Source organism: Diorhabda carinulata, chromosome 3 (assembly GCF_026250575.1).
Source record: "Diorhabda carinulata isolate Delta chromosome 3, icDioCari1.1, whole genome shotgun sequence".
Taxonomy (NCBI): domain Eukaryota; kingdom Metazoa; phylum Arthropoda; class Insecta; order Coleoptera; family Chrysomelidae; genus Diorhabda; species Diorhabda carinulata.
Genome location: NC_079462.1, coordinates 12,914,622 through 12,933,567, shown reverse-complemented (window position 1 = coordinate 12,933,567; position 18,946 = coordinate 12,914,622). Strand labels below are relative to the sequence as shown.

At 32.0% G+C, this 18,946-nt stretch overlaps 1 protein-coding gene across 2 annotated transcripts; it reads right to left on the bottom strand.

The window, feature by feature from the left end:
* Nucleotides 1–2,730: 2,730 nt before the first annotated feature.
* Nucleotides 2,731–17,928, bottom strand: LOC130891220 (uncharacterized). 2 transcript variants are annotated; one of them, XM_057795828.1, is made up of 5 exons: nt 17,828–17,928; nt 10,713–10,922; nt 7,019–7,276; nt 3,247–3,634; nt 2,731–2,960 (listed from the first exon to the last, which is right to left on the bottom strand). In XM_057795828.1, exons 1-5 carry the CDS (start codon nt 17,837–17,839, stop codon nt 2,782–2,784), a joined length of 1,047 nt encoding a protein of 348 aa, XP_057651811.1. In that variant the 5' UTR covers nt 17,840–17,928; the 3' UTR covers nt 2,731–2,781. The 2 variants fall into 2 exon arrangements, with proteins under 2 accessions (XP_057651811.1, XP_057651812.1); XM_057795829.1 differs by lacking the exon at nt 17,828–17,928 and adding an exon at nt 13,258–13,441.
* Nucleotides 17,929–18,946: the final 1,018 nt, after the last annotated feature.

The following is an 18,946-nucleotide window of genomic DNA, read 5'->3' as shown; positions in this document are numbered from 1 at the left end:
GAATAACCTGCAAAAATCAAATACAAACTTTAATTCAAATAATGAAGTACACAGTTACAATACAAGGTCAAATACAGATTTATATCTATCGTAGAATAGAACTAATACGGGTTTAAATAATCCTCTTCAGCTCACATCCAAAATGTTTAATAGTTTAAGTTATGAAATTAAATTTAGTAGCTCTTACAAATCTTTTTTATAATATGTAAAAGCTTCTCAAATACTTAGTAGATGATGTCAGAAAATAGAAATAAATGATATTATAAAGCACGTATTTCGATAACTTAAGACTTCTTTTTCTTCATCTTAGGACTTAGTCTTGTGTTCGCATCAATGGTTGCTTAGCTGCATCTGAGATGATGAAGCTTTAATACCATCTTGTAGGTGGTATTTCTGTTAGTCTGGATGTATTAGGTGTTTCTTCCTTCGCAATCTTTGCTAACCTGTCATCTGACATTCTGCCCACGTGATCTCTCCATTTCCTTCGCCAATTCCTCGCCCATCTCACTAAATCCTGGATGTCACATATCTCCCTTATTTCATCATTTCTGTCATGTCCCGCTATTGATCTCAGCATTCGCAATTCAGTAGTTCTTAAAAGCCACTTAGTTATGGTGTTCTCTGCTCTGGTCTCTATGTATGTCATTACTGAACTCACACAGGTCTTCTATATTCTGACTTTGCTCCTGGTAGTCATATGTTATTTTCGCTAAATTACATCTCTCAGGTACCGTGATATTAATGACGCATTTGTTGTTTGAGCTTCCACTTCATTCTTTAGATTTCTATTACTTGTTATATTCGATCCTAGATATTTGAATGTCATCACTTGTTCTGTAGAAGATTTAGTTTTCTTCAGGAATATTTACATGTTAGAAGCTTTTGCTATTTGTTCAAACCTATACAATCGCATTTGTAAGTTGTCTTCGTCTTCTGAGATGATCACTGCGTCATAAGCATAAGATACTATTTTTATTTATTTGTTTCCCATCCGGTATGCTCTTCCAGCTTGCTTTACCTTGTTTGTAATCTCAGCCATTACGATTCTGAACAAGATCGGGCTGAGGCTATCTCCTTGTGTGATACCGGTGATCAGTTTATTTTCCATTCTGATATATGTGTAATTATCGGTGTTCAGGTCTTTGATTACTATTATTATGTTGGGGTGACTCTTCCATCCCTTCATTAGAGTTGTTACATCCCTTAATCGTACCCTTTCAAATGCTTGGGTGGTGAGAACGATGAAGCACATATTATTAAACTCTATAGCCTTTTCCGTAATTTGGCAGATCACAAAAGTAGCATCTATAGCAGACCTGTTTCTGAAGCCCAGATGATATCACTTTTTCCGCTAAAAATTTAGTGAAATGTGTGGATCATTATTTTCACCTTTTTTAAAAATTGGAATCCAAATACTTTGTTTCCATTCGTAGTTCTTCGTGTACAGTGGTACCTCCATACTTGATAATCTCGTTTGATATTTGATATTTCAAGTTTTTATGTTTTTCAGTTTAGTCACCAATTTTTGTATTTTCTTCAAAACTATGGTATATCTCTCAATTTGTTCCTCATCTTAATGTAAGTTCTGTGTTGATGTACTTGTTGTTGTCGAGTCGTATATCCCACGAAAATTTTTCCCAATGATGTCTTTTGATTTTCCGAATATTTTCGTTGACCCTATTACTTACAGATTTTTATTCATTATAATATGTCATTACACAATTACACTGTCTGACGCGTTTCGATAACCAAGTTATCATCTTCAGAGACTGAAGGTAAACTAAAATCTAATAACTTGACTTATCTGTTTTATAGTAAATTTTCCCACCAATAATAAACCTCCTCCCGCGAAAATTAGTTCCAGCGGGAAAAAATTCCTTGGCGGGAATATTCATATTCATCATTTGAGTACTAAACTATAGAGTGGGCTGTAAGGAATTGGTCCTTTGTCCCTATTTAAGCTACTCTTACATCTAGTAATTTCGATGCTCTCAAATGTATCCAACAATTTATTATTGGAGACATTTTTTAACAATTTTACATTTTTAATATTTTTATCAGGATTGTGACTGGTAGCGTGATCGGCAATACCTGATTTTCCGGTCCGTCCATATTTCATATGAGCTATGTGCTGTTTAATTCGGACATTAACGGAACTCTTAGTTTGCTCAATATACTTTCGGTCACAATCACCACAACTTATTTCATATATACCACTCTTTTCCAAATTTAGTATTTTATACTTAGGATTGCCCAACAATTGTTTCAATTGAAATTGCTAGATGTAAGAGTAGCTTAAATAGGGACAAAGGGCCAATTCCTTACAGCCCACTCTTTAGTTTAGTAGCCAAAGAATGAATATGAATATTCCCGCCAAGGAGTTTTTTCCCACTGGAATTAATTTTCGCGGGAGAAGGTTTATTGGTGGGAAAATTAAGTATAAAACAGGAAAATCAAGTTTATAGTTTAACTTCAGTTTCTGAAAACGACAGTGTAATTGTGATTGTTTTTGTAGTGATAGTGTGAACAGTGTATTCAGTATACGTTTCAGAAATTCCAACTTAGAAACATAAGTTTAAATATATTAATATTCAGTGAGATTCCTATCTGTAATATAGAATTGACGAAATTATAATTTTTCAAATCTGCTATCAAATGCCATATTTATATAAAAAGGTGTTATTATCTCCTAGCATACAAATTTGATCGGAAATGTAGAGAAATTACGGATTCAAATATGTGATTTTTTATTTCCTTCTATATGATATCAGAACAACCAATTTATACATTTCTGGAATGATGAGGATCAACAGGAAGATTAGAAGCTGCGACTCTAAAGCCGTGGTTGGCATCTGCAATATAGTGAACATTCTGTAGTCTTCCATTGGCGTCAATATAAGAGTATCCTCCTCTAGTAACACCATCTTCTGATCTGGATTCCGAATGAGCACTATGGGGACCTGAAAAAATTATATTAATTAGATATTATTTGAAGTATCTAGGTATTTTAATGGTTTAAAACTTATTCTGAAATTGTGTGTTTTAGGATTTAAATTACATATAAATTAGAGGATATGATTTTTCTTTTTCCCTCTTGAGATCTAACCTGAGTTGGATTTATAGAATTAAACTTCCTACAAGACATATGTCTTGATAGCACTTTATCAAAGACGATAAACATCATGAGACAGCACTAATGGTTTCAATATATTTGAAATATTCATCACAATCGTAAATTGTACTAACCTACATATCCATATGAATATTTGCCAAAATTTCTAAAATCTTTACTTTCAGACGCTACAGGATTATAAGAAATCTCCTCAGTTTGAACAACAGCATGTGCGGGAGTCACATAAGTATTGGTCACAGTTTTCACTGGAATAACTCCATTTTTAATAGCTTCAGGGATATTGCTCAAACTAATTTGTTTAGAAATGGATGCGTCACGAGTTTTAATTTCTTCTACTGCAGCTAAATGCTCTGCACGTGCTTTTATAACTTCTGGTAAATCTTTAACTGATTCTGGTAAAGCTGGTGACACAATAGCTTTTGCATAAGCGGCATTTAAAATTGCCAAATGTTCATTCCGAGCCTTTACAACTTCTGGTAAATCGTTGACCGGTTGAGGGAGCTGTAAAAATGAAATATTTCACCATTAAATTTTCTTTTTAACAGAATTTTTTCAAATAAACTTGATGAATATAGGGCAAAGAAAAATTCTATAGCAGTCATACCTTTTATTGTGCTATTTATGTTATACTATCGAAACTTGCGCCACAGTTCGACTTTGTGAGACAAGGGTGAGATAATATTTGCATTACTAAGCTTATAGAGTTTTTAATGCTAGTTACGTGGCCATAATAAGTAAAAAGAAGTAATAATCAGGGAGAATAAAGATTATTCTCCATTAGAATAACTTGCCAACCTTATTGGATTCTAAAAGTCAAAAAAGTTCTGATCATAAATATGAAACAGATTTTTAAATCATTCATTATTAATTTAACCGCAATTGAGGAGCACAAAGTAATTGCTTCGATATAAGAATGGATAGTTATTATAAAGATTGCTTTTTCTACCTAGTTTGATTAATAAATCGCCTATACGAGATGGTACGAGAGCTAGTAACGTTGGAAAAACATGTATACCAGTTTTTAGATATGCTACCTCTCTCACTCTCCCGGACGTCATATGGGCTATCTGGCTAGTGGTAGTGTTTTGTTCTTCTTTTTTTGTTATTATTTCCATTGAACTTTTTGAAACATGAATCTATTATTGCTAGATATTTTTATTGTCGTTTAAACTGTGTCAGACGCTAATTAAAAAAAAAATTTATCCAAAATATTTTAGTATGGTTAGGAGTTTTATATGATGTTATACAACTATCCAAAAATCTAAAATTAATTTGTCAAACATTAAATCGATTGTTAAACCTTCAACCAGACCGAAAAATTGCATTAGAAGTGAAGTTTATTGGATATTAACTTCTGTATGTGAATTTTGACACGTATTATCTGGCAGGGTTTTGCTTACATATGCTACAATATTTGATAACGAAGTTGAACTAGATGAGCTTGGAAAATCTACTGTTCACGATAACTGTTTCAGTTTTTCACTAGCCATTGTAATACAATTTTAACAAAAACTTCTAAAACAACAACAACGAATACACAATGTGATTAAACTAACGCAATCATCATTACAAACAGCTGCTGTTGTCTTTCTCTTGCGTCACTAGCACTGTTCCAACATGACCAATCACTTTCCACTTTTAGATGGTTCTATAACATCATATAAAAATTTCAGGTCCACTAAAATATTTTGAAAAAAAATTCAAGATTAGCGTCTGGCACAGTTTAAACAACAATAAACATATCTGGCAATAATGGAAATAATAAGAAAAAAAAACTTATTAAAATGATTTGAACCAGCCAGATAGCTCGTATGACGTTCGGGATAGTGAAAGAGACAGCATACCTACATCTAGCCTACCTGAAATTCTCTTTCAAAAACGTTGCCAGCTCTTGGAGTAAGTAGTATATAAAAATTTTTGGGAATGAACTTATCTGAAAATTGGGAGAATTTATAAAATAACATGTTGTCCTTTGAACAATTGACAAACTATAATTGAGTTTAATCGCACTAGTATTTCTCTACACATTCTTCTGTCGACTTTATGGATTGGTATTCAAGTTATAAGCAAATACGAAAGTATTTATGAAATCAACATACGAATTTGATCTTATTCGATTTTATTGAACACAACCCCAAATTTATTTTTTCTATTTTAATGTGTTCGGCTACTATGAACACTTGTACAAACGCGGTTATAATATATTATAACTTACAATCATCATAAATACAATAATAATACATGTTGCATGTGTTGTAACGAAATTTCAACTGTGTTCTAATTCTTTTGCGGTGTTATTCAACTATTTCTTTTAAAATGTGATTTCAAATCCTTATAAATATTTATTTCAACCCTATTATTGCTCTTTGGTCTGCAAGTTCGTTACCTACGATCATTCATCCACTAGACAATAGGATGTTGGTGAATTTGATCCAGAACGAGAAGGCGAAAGTTATTAATAAAGATACATGGAGGTATTGTAGGTGGTCTTTTACTAACGTCAATTTTTTATTTTGATTATAAAGAAGTTAAACCCAAGTGATTGAGATTTTCGCTTAGTATGTTTACTGTCGACTGAATTAGATAAGAGTTAAAACTGACTGATCCAAAAGATAAGGAATTCTAGATAGAACGAAATATGAGTATGTGGTTGAGGAAATTGATAACGTAGTTAATTTTAACTTGTCTTCTGTTAGTTCAGACAATCTATTTTATATGAATTTCAAATTTTCTTTTGAGATTACATTGTATATTTCAAGAGAGAAGAGGATCCACATTTACCATATATTCTAATAAATTGCACATGATGATATAGGTTGGGTGACGTAACAGCTTATTCAGAGTATTTAAAGGAAATTATGGTAGATGTGCGTTACTCTTTGGTGGACTCTTCATTGTTAGGAGTTTATGTAAATTTGTCATATAAGGAAATATAAAGGTTTTCATCAAAATCGGAGGAAGTATTTTGAAGCAATAGAGAGCTGAGAAAAGTTCTAACTGTAGAATGTACAGGAGAATTTGTTACACAACGTGGGTTAGAAGCTTAATCCGAAGCAGGGGTGGTTAAATGAACTTCACTTTTGAGCTTCATTACAAAGGCTTTTGCCATTAAATTGCTAATTTATACAGTATTTTTTTAGATCGGAATGTAAATACATAGACTGGAATTGCTTTCTAGAATTTGCTTAATCTTTTCAAAGTCCAATAGGATTTGAACGTACATTTATAATACCGGAACCAGACCAAACTGGCAAAAATTGGATACAATTTTAAGATAAAATCACAGCAAAATTGCGAAAAATTTCAGGAAAATTCTCAAGACATATTGAGGCTAGCTGTTTACACCACCAGCATAAATATGTTTATAAAATTCTGTTGTGCGTATCAGAGGTATTTTAACCATGAAGAATTTTAAAAAGAAATAATTATAGCTATCCGATAATTGTCACATTTATCTATCATCCTTATTCATTGTGGAAAAAATAAACGAAAACATTTTTGAAATCTATTTCATAGATAAATTTCTAGTGTAGTTTTGCGGAGAACTTGGTACTAATGAATTTCTCGCAGTGTTACGATTTTCGGTTAACGATTTATGTAGTAGAAATTTTTTGATTCCCATAGTTATATTACTTTCAGGATTTTTCACGAAGAATAGTACTCCAACAACAACAAGAAGAGAATAATATTGTGTCACCTATATTTTTATAGTCAAATGAGAAAAATTTTTCTATTTAATACAATCAAATATTAGTCTGCTGTCAATACAAAAATTAATTGACACATGTATGTTTAAACGCAATATAATTGGTTTCTTCCATTTATTTCTTTTAGAATTGGGTGTAAGAAGAGTAATTTAATGTATTTGTACACAAAAAAGTTTACCTGTTGATGGGGAGGAATATTTGGAACAGCACCAATAGGTACAGCTATTGGGTTGGAATAAGCAACTATAGCAGTAGCCAATTTGGCGTTCTCTGATTTGATTGCTTCGTACTGTGCGATATGTTGTTCTTTGGCCCAAGCAACATCTGGTAAATCTTGTGGTAAATTTGTGGCAGCAACTCTGAAACCGTGGACAGGATCGACTATGTATTGGACTGTTTGCAAATATCCATTGGAATCAATGTACGAATACCCGCCCTATAATTTGAAGGAATTTCCGTTTAACATTCTAATATTTTTACTGAAAGAAATACATGTACAGTGGAACGTCGATTATCTGAAGAAATTAAGACTTGAATATGTTCAGATAATTGTTTTTTCAGACCATTGGTCACGTAAAGGAATACTGCAGTGATATACATTTGATTAATTAATATTAAGTTTTTATTTTCGTATAAACAGGAAAAAATCAAAAAAGGTAAAAATAGATTTTTGTTCCAACGAACTTTTTTTAATATCTTTCCAAGATTTGTAATTAAATTATCAGAGCGATTAGTGAAAAAACTATAAAAGTCTTCAAACTAAAGGTCTTACTTAATAGAAGCTTCTTGAATTGTATTAAAATCAATACTAACACTAACATGTAAGATTTTGCACCTTGATCTGCTTTTAGACTAAGCACTCAGGTAGCTAACTCAAAAGGCTTCGTCCACTCCAGTCTTCTCTCTAGGTGTTGTCGAGGAGTTGGATTGCCTCGATGTGCACATGTTTCAAGAGCCTCTTGGCAAATTTAGTGGTTGGTTACTATTTGATCACTATTTCGAAATTATCGGGGTTCATCAAAGAACTTTATTTTGGAATCTCCGGACTATTTGAATATTGATTTCGATGTTCATCCCCAAAGATGAATCCTGTAAGTCTTTACCGATTTTTGGATTTGCTTATATTCATTCAATTTATTATAAGTAAATTGATAATATAAATACTATTCTCAGCAACGAAAACATTTCCATTTTTCTAATACCTTTTTTCTGTGAGGTTTCAGGCGTAACTCCCCCTGATATTTTGCTGCATTAGCACTTATTTATGAAAATGACATGTAGCGATTTTGTCTTGTCTAAGGTCATTCACCATTGTTTGGTTCAATAATTAATTTTATTAATTGATGTCTAAAGGTTGATTGCTGCTTCTTCGTGGGTTTCGCCTAAAGCTGGAATAGCTGTGTCATCGGTAAATATGGGAATAGTGTCATTTTATAATTGTAGGATATCCTTCTGAGATATCTGCATTGATTTCCGTCAAGTCTGACATCAAACTGTTTTCCATATTGTTTAGGTAAAATTTCTTTCATTTTGTCTTTGACTGGTACATGCCAAGCTCTGTCAAATGCATGAAACATGTCTAGTGACTTCTATGACATCTGTTATCCTGTGTACTGGGTCTATTATGGAGTGGTTTTCCCTTATGTCAAATTGATGTGAAGGTATTAACTTTCTTTCTTCATGTATATAACTTAATTTTTCCAGTAGTATTTTCTCAAATAGCTTTGATATAATTGATATTAGTTATAATGGTCTATATTGAAAAACTACGTTTGTTGGTTTTTTGATTTGGGAATCCTTATGCCTTCAGCTACTTTCCACAAGGTACATACTAAAGTCGGGAGGCTACATAATACGCATGCGTATATATGTGGTTCTGTATATGTTGACTTTTATAATTACATATTTTCATTTAGATGGATTCATATATACGTGATATGAATTACACACCTTTTAACATCTTATAACTCAACAGTATAAGACAACTAAACTTATTAATGAGCCTGGAAAACAAAGAAAATCAAAATTCTACATCAAAATATTTAAAGCGAATATTTTCAGTTTTACCTAGAATTTTTGCAAATATACGATATCTATGATATAGATCTTGAAATCTATGTAAGTGTCAAATAGAATATCGGGTGTTATTACCTTGTCCTTGCCTAGTTATTGATTGATAATAATAACAATTCCGTTGTTATGATAAAATAAAATTCCATAAATTGGGGGAAAAATGTAACACTCAATAACTAGATTAATAACTTACTCAATTCAGATAAAACATGAAAGTCCCAACACGATATTCATGTTTCATAAGAAATATAGATTACCTATTATTTTAGTCTAGCGTGTGTTAACTTGTATATTTAAAATTATGCTCAAACTGCGAGTTATTCATTTTCAAATTTGATGTGTTTCAGCATTTTGTATAATTCTGTAGGACCTAAGCAAGTGTAATCATGTACTCTACACACTGCATATCAGAAAATATTTATGCGAGAATCAGTGATATTTTTAATGATGATTCAAATTCAAAATAACTAATAAAATCAACAAAATCAAAGTAATACGTTAATTTCTAGGAATACCACATGTATGTACAGATAAATGTTTCAGAGCAGAAACTAATTTCCAGTACTGCATCAATTAACATTGGCCATTACGGCTTTAAAATCTATTTGTTTTAAAGGCAAGGAAAAAAACAGTTTTAATCCCCGATCAATTGAAAAAAATAACAAAACAAAAGGAGAAAATTGAATTCCACGTATGGGACAGAAAAAAATACAGCTCCTAGAAAGAGACCGAAGAATAAATATTGTGATATTCCAACCAGCATTTTACGTACTCCATCAAATATTTCCACTACTTCATACCTACCAGATATATATATATATATATATATATATATATATATATATATATATATATATATATATATATATATATATATATATATATATATATATATATATATATATATATAACGTCTTTTTCACTTGGACTTTTATGTTTATTACTTAAGATTTCCCTTGTTGATACTTTCATTATTTGATTCTCTTATTATTTCTTTTGATAAACTTTGTAAACAGTAAAATATTAATTCTGTTTGCTGTCCTCTACTTAAAGATGTCAGCACTTATATAAGTTGGTAAATATATTTGCGCTTGCATTGAGAGATTCTCATTAAAATAAAAAATAACAATAGTGACAAAGTTTGATCAACTACAAATGCACAATTCGTTCAAGCTGGTGTTTCTGGAACCGTTGGTGATACCCCAAAACTCATAATTATACCACCCAAATGTTGGTGAACTGGTATTTGTAAACAATGTCTTTAGTACTAATTTCTTTATCTGAATTCAATAATTGTACCACCTAAAATGAATTGCAGGTAAGGAATGGAGATATTTGAAAATGTATTACCAGTTACATATCAAAGTGGGAAGTTGGGAGAAAGCTGCTAGATTCGAGGCGCAAAAATACAAAACTAAGTAAATTACTCTAATGGATTCTTAACGAAAACTCATTGCGCCTTCATATCCTTGTGCCCTGTGAGCTTTTTTATAAATGTTTACCGCTTTTTCAGAAAAAAAATTGTGATGATGTGGTTTCACTATGGTCACCTAGTGGCAATAATTTCAACTAGCTAGATTTTTATCTCGATTAGCTTACTATATTTTGTGATTGATGTTGTTTCCAATATTTATATATAAATTTTACTACACATGCGCTATCTGTTATATCATAAAAATTAATATCTACAGTCAAATATTCCAAGGAGTTACCAACATATTAATCCAACCAGAACAATTCTAAACTTTAGATTTGATTTATTTCAAATAAATTTAGTAAGTTTTCTGAAATATATTTACTCTAGTTACTCCATTTTCCAATTTTTCGCTCTTCAATGCTGAGGGTGTAGCATAACCATATACATAATGTCCCAATTTATCTTGTGAATGATACAGAGAAAGAATTGGATGATATTGAGGATCATTTCCATATTGTGCAACAGCAGGCAATAAGTTGAGTTCAGTTGCCGTGGCTATTGATACTATGAGAACCAAAAATAAAATTAACATCTGAAAAAAGAAGATTAGGATTATTAGCAAAATTTGAGATATATATTCGAGTTATGACTTCCGTGAACATTTCATTTTCTGTACGTTTGTTTGATGTAGTTCAATAAGGTCGATTTTATAGTCAGTCAATATTGACAAATTAAAAACGATCCAGACTTTGAAAATTTACATAAATTTATTTAAGTTTTTCCTCTGTTCATAAGATTTTCACTTAAAAAAATTGAGAAATATAGGAGACATCAACAAGGCTAAATTTTTTAGGGGCCCCAGCTTATTTTTTGAAAGGCTATAAAGAAACTGATATTTATCTTCACTAGATATAAGAACTGAATTTAGAATTATGTAATTATGTTATATATGGATTACGTTTGTATATTTTGATTACAATTCAAGTAAATTTTCCGGGCTTACTCAGTTTTTCTAATAGAGAAGATATTTTGAAAAACACAAATCAAAACGTTCTAGAAAAATGGATTAGGTAGCGATAGAAGGCACTTTCGGTTATATCGGAAGTAGACGTCGACTTTGTTGTTTTAAGTTCAACCTAATATTTATAATTTATTCTTAACTTCTATATGAAATTTGAAAAAAAAATTGTACGCAATACCCTATAACAAAAATAAGGTATTTTCAAAATATTTCGATTTTTTTTCAAATCAAAGAAATCATAAGCATACTTTTATCGTTTTTTCTTCATGCCTAAATCCAACAACTTTTAAGATATTTAATTCTATTGGTTAAACCTTATTACAATTTATTTTTCACCATTAGTAAAGGGTAGGCTGTGAAATATTTGATAGCTAGAATTTTAGCTGTTTATATTTTGTCATTTGTAGGATTCAATGATTTTTTAATCTTATTATTATAAAAATAAACAAAAGGAAAAAGAATACAAATGTAATACTTGGAAAGCTACTTGAAGCACTCAAATTATCAATCGAAAAGAGATAAAGCTGGAAAATGAGTTTGAAAGATTGGAAGTGGGCCTAACGGAAACAAAGAAAAAGCGATCAGGAAAAATCAAACTGAACAACGGATATATGATACTTCATAGTGGTTTACTTCAATGTAATCACTAATGGGAGCCTCAATCAGAAAGGATAATGACAGTAAAATTACATAAGGAACAGAAAACATAGTAACAGTAAAACAGTAAAAATAATAAAGATATATTTTGGAAAGACTCGTCAAAAATTGTAACACTGGAAATCGTTTTGGGAGATTTAGAAGAAACGGGGAATATTATCAAAGTAGCGATAAGTGAAGCATCAAAACATATATGTGAAATAAGCAAAACAACTACCAACGAAAAATTGACACCAGCAATACCTTGGAAGCAGAATACTAGAAAACTATGACAAAGACAAAGAACAGAGAAAAAAATTAAATATGTGGTAGCTGAAGCAAAGTAAGCGAGCTGGAGAGATTTCCTTAACAAACTGAAGAGAGACGGCAAGGGAAACGAAAAACTTTTTTACAAAACAATTATATTTTCAAGGAAAGATAACGAACAATACGAAGTATACATAAAGGTTAATAATTGTAGAATTTTAACAGAAGAAGCAAACATAATGGAAAGTTATATTTTATGCAAGTACTGATAGGAACAGAAGAAAATAATGAATTAAATAAAGAACCTAACGAAATGAGTGAAGAAGAAAATCACGATGTACACAGAGAAATGATAACAAAGGAAGAAGTTATAAAAGTAAACAAATGACTAAAAAATAGAAAAGATGCGAGATGCGACAGATTAACAGCTGAAAGCTATGGGGGAAAGTAGTACAGATCTATTTATAATAATATGTAACATAACCTGGAATACGGCAAAGATACCAAAAAATACAAGATCTGGAAATTATGTATCTAATGGAATTCATTGAGCAAAGACAGTTGAGTTAGTTGGTGTGGTCATTTATAAAGTATGGAAGATTCCAGATCAGTCAAGAGAGTATGAGAAGCGAAAGTGAACAAAAACAACAAAAAAGAGGGAGATCTGAAGCAGCATGGGAAAAAGAATTAGACACTATACTTGAGAAAAGAAGGCACAGCATGGAGAGAAGCAAAAATAATAGTACTTAAAACAAATGGAGCAAATTTGTGTAACTATAAACTTAGACTAGACACCACTATGTAGTATATGTTGATCCGATTAAATATATTCTTCTCATAATTATACAAATATTAAAAAAGTCATATGTTGATGGGGACCGAAGTAGACCGCAACTTCAATTTCTACCTATTTTTTGAAACTAATTGATATTTGAGCTTGGTTTGAAAATCAAGTATAAAAACTTATTTTTAATAATATTACTAACGATCCAACTACACATACATTAGTACAATCGGTAGCTCCCAGTCATCACCATTAAGCTTTCAATCGACACCGCTACGGCTTTAACAATTTAACAATTGCGAACTCACTGACGGCATAATTAACTTTTTATTGTATTCAATGTATTCTGGTATAAAATTAAACAAACACTGAAAATACAATCATTGTACTGTACTGAGAGCTGTATCTGTCTCAATGATTTTTATCACTATTAACAAATCTCAATTTTCATAGTTTTTCGCTGCGTTTAATCAGACTGAGTTATAAATTTGTAGTACTTATATGATTTTTTATTTATCCTTGGATATAAAGATATAAGATCATACATTGGAAAATATTCTATTATTTAATTTAGGTACAAAATCGTTCTCCAAAATGTTAATATTTTTATCTACAAATCTTCTATTTATCTGATAAGGGTGAGTTAAATTGAATTTATATATTATCTTGCGTTTGTCAATTAATTTCTAATGTGGTACATACAGCCATTAAGTAACTATTAAATAAAACTACTAATTGCTATAATCATTTAATCATGAGAGGTCAAATTCCTGTAGAATTTTTTAAATGCCACTGGATTAATTATAATAAAAAAAGAAATAATACATTCTTCTACTTGTCGTGAGTTTTCAATAAAGTATGTTTTTTACCGTCGCTTAATCTGTCATTCCATGACAACAAAATTTTTGTATAAGAAACGAACTAATTAGAATTCACGTTACCATTACATGACCAAGGGTGAGTTTGAATTTAAAATGGCATATTGTCATTATAGTTCTTCCAATATTAATTGCAGATTATAAAAACCCTTGCCGACAATTTTGTTTCATCTACCATAGGCATAGATACCTCATTTTATAAATTTATGATTTTTCTAAATACTTAATATCTTATGCGTATATAGCAATTGAATCATTATAAATTGGACGGCATTATACGCCGTTATGTAGATAGATGCACTTGATTGTAGTCTTAGTTGGAAATTAGAAAAAAAATCATTGTTATAGCTAGCTAATTAGCTACAACTGAATATTAAATTATAAAACGTAAATATACGAGTAAAATGTACCTACCTTCAAGGGAGTTTGGTTTAAACAGGGTATCAGACGTGAGCTGACCCCTCTTTGTACGTCATTCGTTTTTCATTCTGGAAAACGAAATTTCAAAGCAGAAGCCATAGAGGAAAATGAGTTCTTTCCAAATAAAACAAAAGAAAAAAATATTTCAATCTCAAAGTATCTTCATAAATAATAATGGTAGTCAGAATCGTATGAACTAAGTCATCATTTGATTGAATTGAGGGTTTTGAAGAGGGTAATATCACATCCTTCTTCTTTGATAACATGTTCAACACAGTTTTTCCAAAGCTTTTGGAAAAAGCTGCTTGAACTTTCTTCGCGAGTTGTACAACTTCTTTACTCAGTTCTGGAGACTGATTACATTTTCGTAATTCTGATTTTACGTTTGTCCATATTAACTTTATATGGTTAAATATGGAATAGTAAGGAGGTAATCTGAGAAGAGTATGACCCTGTTCTTTGTACAGCTTGTCAATATAATAAATTTTCTCCAACTTCAGACCTTTAATAATAGTAAGCAATTCTTTGTTTGTTGAACTATTTTTACGATCGCTGACAGGAATAGGAATATTTTTTTCAGGAACTACTACTATTCAGTATATTAAGGAGTTGCCTCGAGTGGTAGCATGCGTTGTTCAAAACGATTACTGATTGTCGTGAAATGTTAGGTAAAAGCTGTTCATTAAACCACTTTTCAAATAATTCTGCTTCACATCCTCATGATAATCAGCTGAACAGTTTCTAATTTTTTTGCAGATATTAATAAAGCATTTGGTATGAAACCGTCTTTGATTCCAGCGTCTACTATTATAAGGCGTTTCCCTTTAGAACATGGCCCATTCAAACAGCAATTTTTACTATTGTCAACCGAACCGAAATTTACTACATCGTGACTGTCAAACCATGTTTCATCTAGATAAATTATGTGTCTATTAGAACTTCAGTAGGTTTTTATCTGATGCAAATAATCTTTTCGCCAACAAATGTTATTGCCATCCATTTATTCAGTTTTTTGTGTTTAAAACCACATGCTGACCAAACTTTACGCAATTTTTCTACACTGGTATAATTGTATTTTGGATAATCTTCTACCTTTTGCTGTATTACTTCTAATATCGCAACCCTGTTCTCCTTATATAAATTATAAATTGTCCCTCGTAGAAAATCTTGAGTAGCTTTGTCAACTGATTTCAGTTTTTCTTTACATGTTTTTCGGTTCTGTGAATGATCCACAGTAACCCCTTTCGTGACTACTCGATAATTGGAAAATTTATTTACTGTAGCTAATTCAGTAATTCTTATTATGAATGCATTATCAGATTGCTGGAAAATTTCCTTGTTTAAACATTCGAAAATATTTTAGATAACTTGTTGTATTTCTATATCTAAGCCTTTATTGTTAAATTCATACCTGTCTATATTCTCACTACACTGTCACTTCCGACAGTTTCGGCCAATTGAAATGCAGTTATATTTACGATTCAATGTTTTCATTGGTAAATAGTGGAGATGATGAGTTCACGTGGACTGACGGTTTGTTAGATGTTCACCGAATTTTACACGGGGAGTAAAATTATTTTTAATTTTTTAATTTGGAAAAGCTATATTATCTGTTGAGAAACAAGTATTACATAGAAATTTCTGCTTATGTTAATATCAACCATAAACGTAATCAGTATATAATTCTTATTATAAAATATGTGTGAAAATAAATCTTGCCGTACAAACTTATAAGTGTTTATTGTTCAAATCGGAGAGTGTTCAACCTAATTTATTCGAACACCACTCTTCCACTGCATTCAACATATCGGTGTTAAGGAATTACTTTATTGGGGATATCAAGTTACACTTTGTCAGCAATGAAGTTAAAGAGACTAGTCCGTCTGATTATGATGGAGCTGCTAAGTTTGTAAGTATAATAGACTGAGAGCCAGTTTTGCTGCCAGTAGCAGATGAATTGAATTGTACTTCAAATTCTGGTGAATGTGTACATTCTTTTCGGAAAAAAACATTCAAGAAATGTGAAGCTTTTTTGCAAATGTAAAATATGGTGATGTTATTTTATCACGTGAGCATTTTAATAGTGGCTACAACAATTAGTAAAATAGACAAGCAGTTTATGGAGTTTGGTCATGAAAGTAGAAAAAAAGCGACTGCGGAAGCACACCAATTAGATATGATCCTTGAATTTGAGGAAAACCCATATACATCAACTAGACAGGCAACTACTATATTTGATCTCAGCTATACATCAATAGTAAACATACTAAATGGGAATAAAACGGATCCGCACAAAATGAGACTCATGATTTCATGGAAGACGATTTTTATAATATAACATATTCTTATGATCTATGATGGAAATATTATCCAATAATGATGATGAATGCAATTAAGGGTCATATGCTGATAGGCAAAATTGCTGCTATTGGTCATCGAAAAATTCCCTCAATACCATTAAGAGGTTAATATTTTGACAGAGCTTCTGAAAGCCATATCATTCATTCCTTTTCCATTGGAGACAATTGAGAAGGTGATAGTTATTTAAAATTATTTCAAATTAATAACACTCCAACTTTGGAAATTTATATTCTATGGATCGGTGGATAGTGAAGCAAAGATCGAAATAATTGCCAGCGGGATCATCTTACATTGTTAGATTCATTTCTATGGTAATATATATAGGACATTATGTACAAAACAGAGCTACTTGCTCTGACTTAGAAAATAACTCTTGCGATTAGGTGGATGACGTGTGATATGTTGAATGTTACAAAGACATTCGCGGCGAATCTACCTCATTAATATTAGTAAGATATTTCGTATTGCTTTCCATTTCATTACATCATAAGATTTTATTTCATTGTATCTCAATTTGTACAATGAACTTGACAATAATATCAATTTCAATAAAGAAAAATTAGCTAATCTTTTATCAATGGTATTACCTATAACGCTTTATTTAGCATCGCACATAATTGGAGAAATTTTCAGGGAATCAATTTCAAACTTCATTTCGGACTCTTTTCCAATTTCATTCAATTCAATTTAGGATTGATTGTTTCTTATATTAGAGTCAAGTATTCACTTGTATTTTTAAAAAAGCAATTCTACAATTGTTGTCAGATCATATTTATTTTACAATTCTTATGTCCTAAATGTGGTAGCTACTATTCCTAATTAACTATAGTAGTATGAAAAGAAATATTTGTGCATTCAAAATTATATTACACATACTTCCTTGTAAAAACTGAAATTGAATATCTAAATCACAAAGCGAATTCTAATCCAATTTTTGAATATAAGTTCGATTATAAAACAATATGTTTTAAAATTTCTTCATTTCAAATGACCTCAAACTTGCACGATTATGTTAGCAGATGTAGTAATATTGTACACTCCTCCCAACAGTTTTCTTATTTCTATTATTTATAATGTATTTACGACTACAAAGGTCGTAAAAAGTTCTAAAGTTGAGAAAGATTACTCACCATTAAATGCATTTTATACACTTCAACTAACTTTCGATTTGATCATTTCTGGCGAGCGTTGTCTGTATCGACCTTTAAAATTTACAACTATTCACCCCGCCCAACCTTTGAAGTATAAAAACATACATGGTGCGTTCAAATTTTATAAAAATTGGAATATATCTATGTATATACTATTGCTAAGTAATGAGGTAGTGTGTGTGTGTGTGGGTGTGTGTGTGTGTGTGTGTGTGTGTGTGTGTGTGTGTGTGTGTGTGTGTGTGTGTGTGTGTGTGTGTGTGTGTGTGTGTTTTGGGTTTAGATTAATGAGGTGCAGGGGGGAACCTTCAAAAGGTACTCCTCGCTTGGATGAACCTTCTACCTGCCAGGCGAGTTATGTGGGATTCTTACCGTACTAAACCTTCCCTCTGACACCTCTGACCTTGCTCCTGGAACGGTGGTTCCCCGGCGGCACTCTTTGTAAATACTACTTCACCGGGGCGTTCTTATATGATGTTACTTCGTACGTGGTGCGGAGGTTCTTGATGATGGTCTCCGCGTACTTCGCTACCTTGTTCCATGCTGCTTGGCTCTTCAGCATGTGCTCCACTATATTTTCTGGACTGATGGTGTGGTCCAGGTTCCTCTCTAGTTCCTCCCGTGTCCCTTTATAAGAGGGGCACTAGAAGAACAAGTGCTCCGCGTCCTCGGTCGCATCGCCGCAATGATGACAGTTTGGGGAGTCACTTCTCTTGAATCTGAGTAGGTATGTCCGGAAGCACCCTTGTCCAGTCAAGAGCTGGGTGATGTAGTACCTGACTTCCCCGTGCTGGCGATTGACCCATTTGATGATATCTGGGATGAGTCGATGTGTCCACCGACCTTTCGTTGAGCAGTCCCATCTCTCTTGCCAGAGACGAAGACTCTCAGGCCTCTCCTCGTCGAAGAGGACCTTCCGCTGCTCTTCCTTCTCCCTCCTATGTTGCCGTTGTCGTTCTCCTGCCAAGATGTAAATAGGCGGGCATGATGCAACGACATTGACCGCGTCGTGTGATACGGTATGCTGACGCCACTCTGATCGCTGCGAGCCGCTGGACTGATGACACTGTCTTGCGGGTCGTCTACTCTAATGGTGATGGT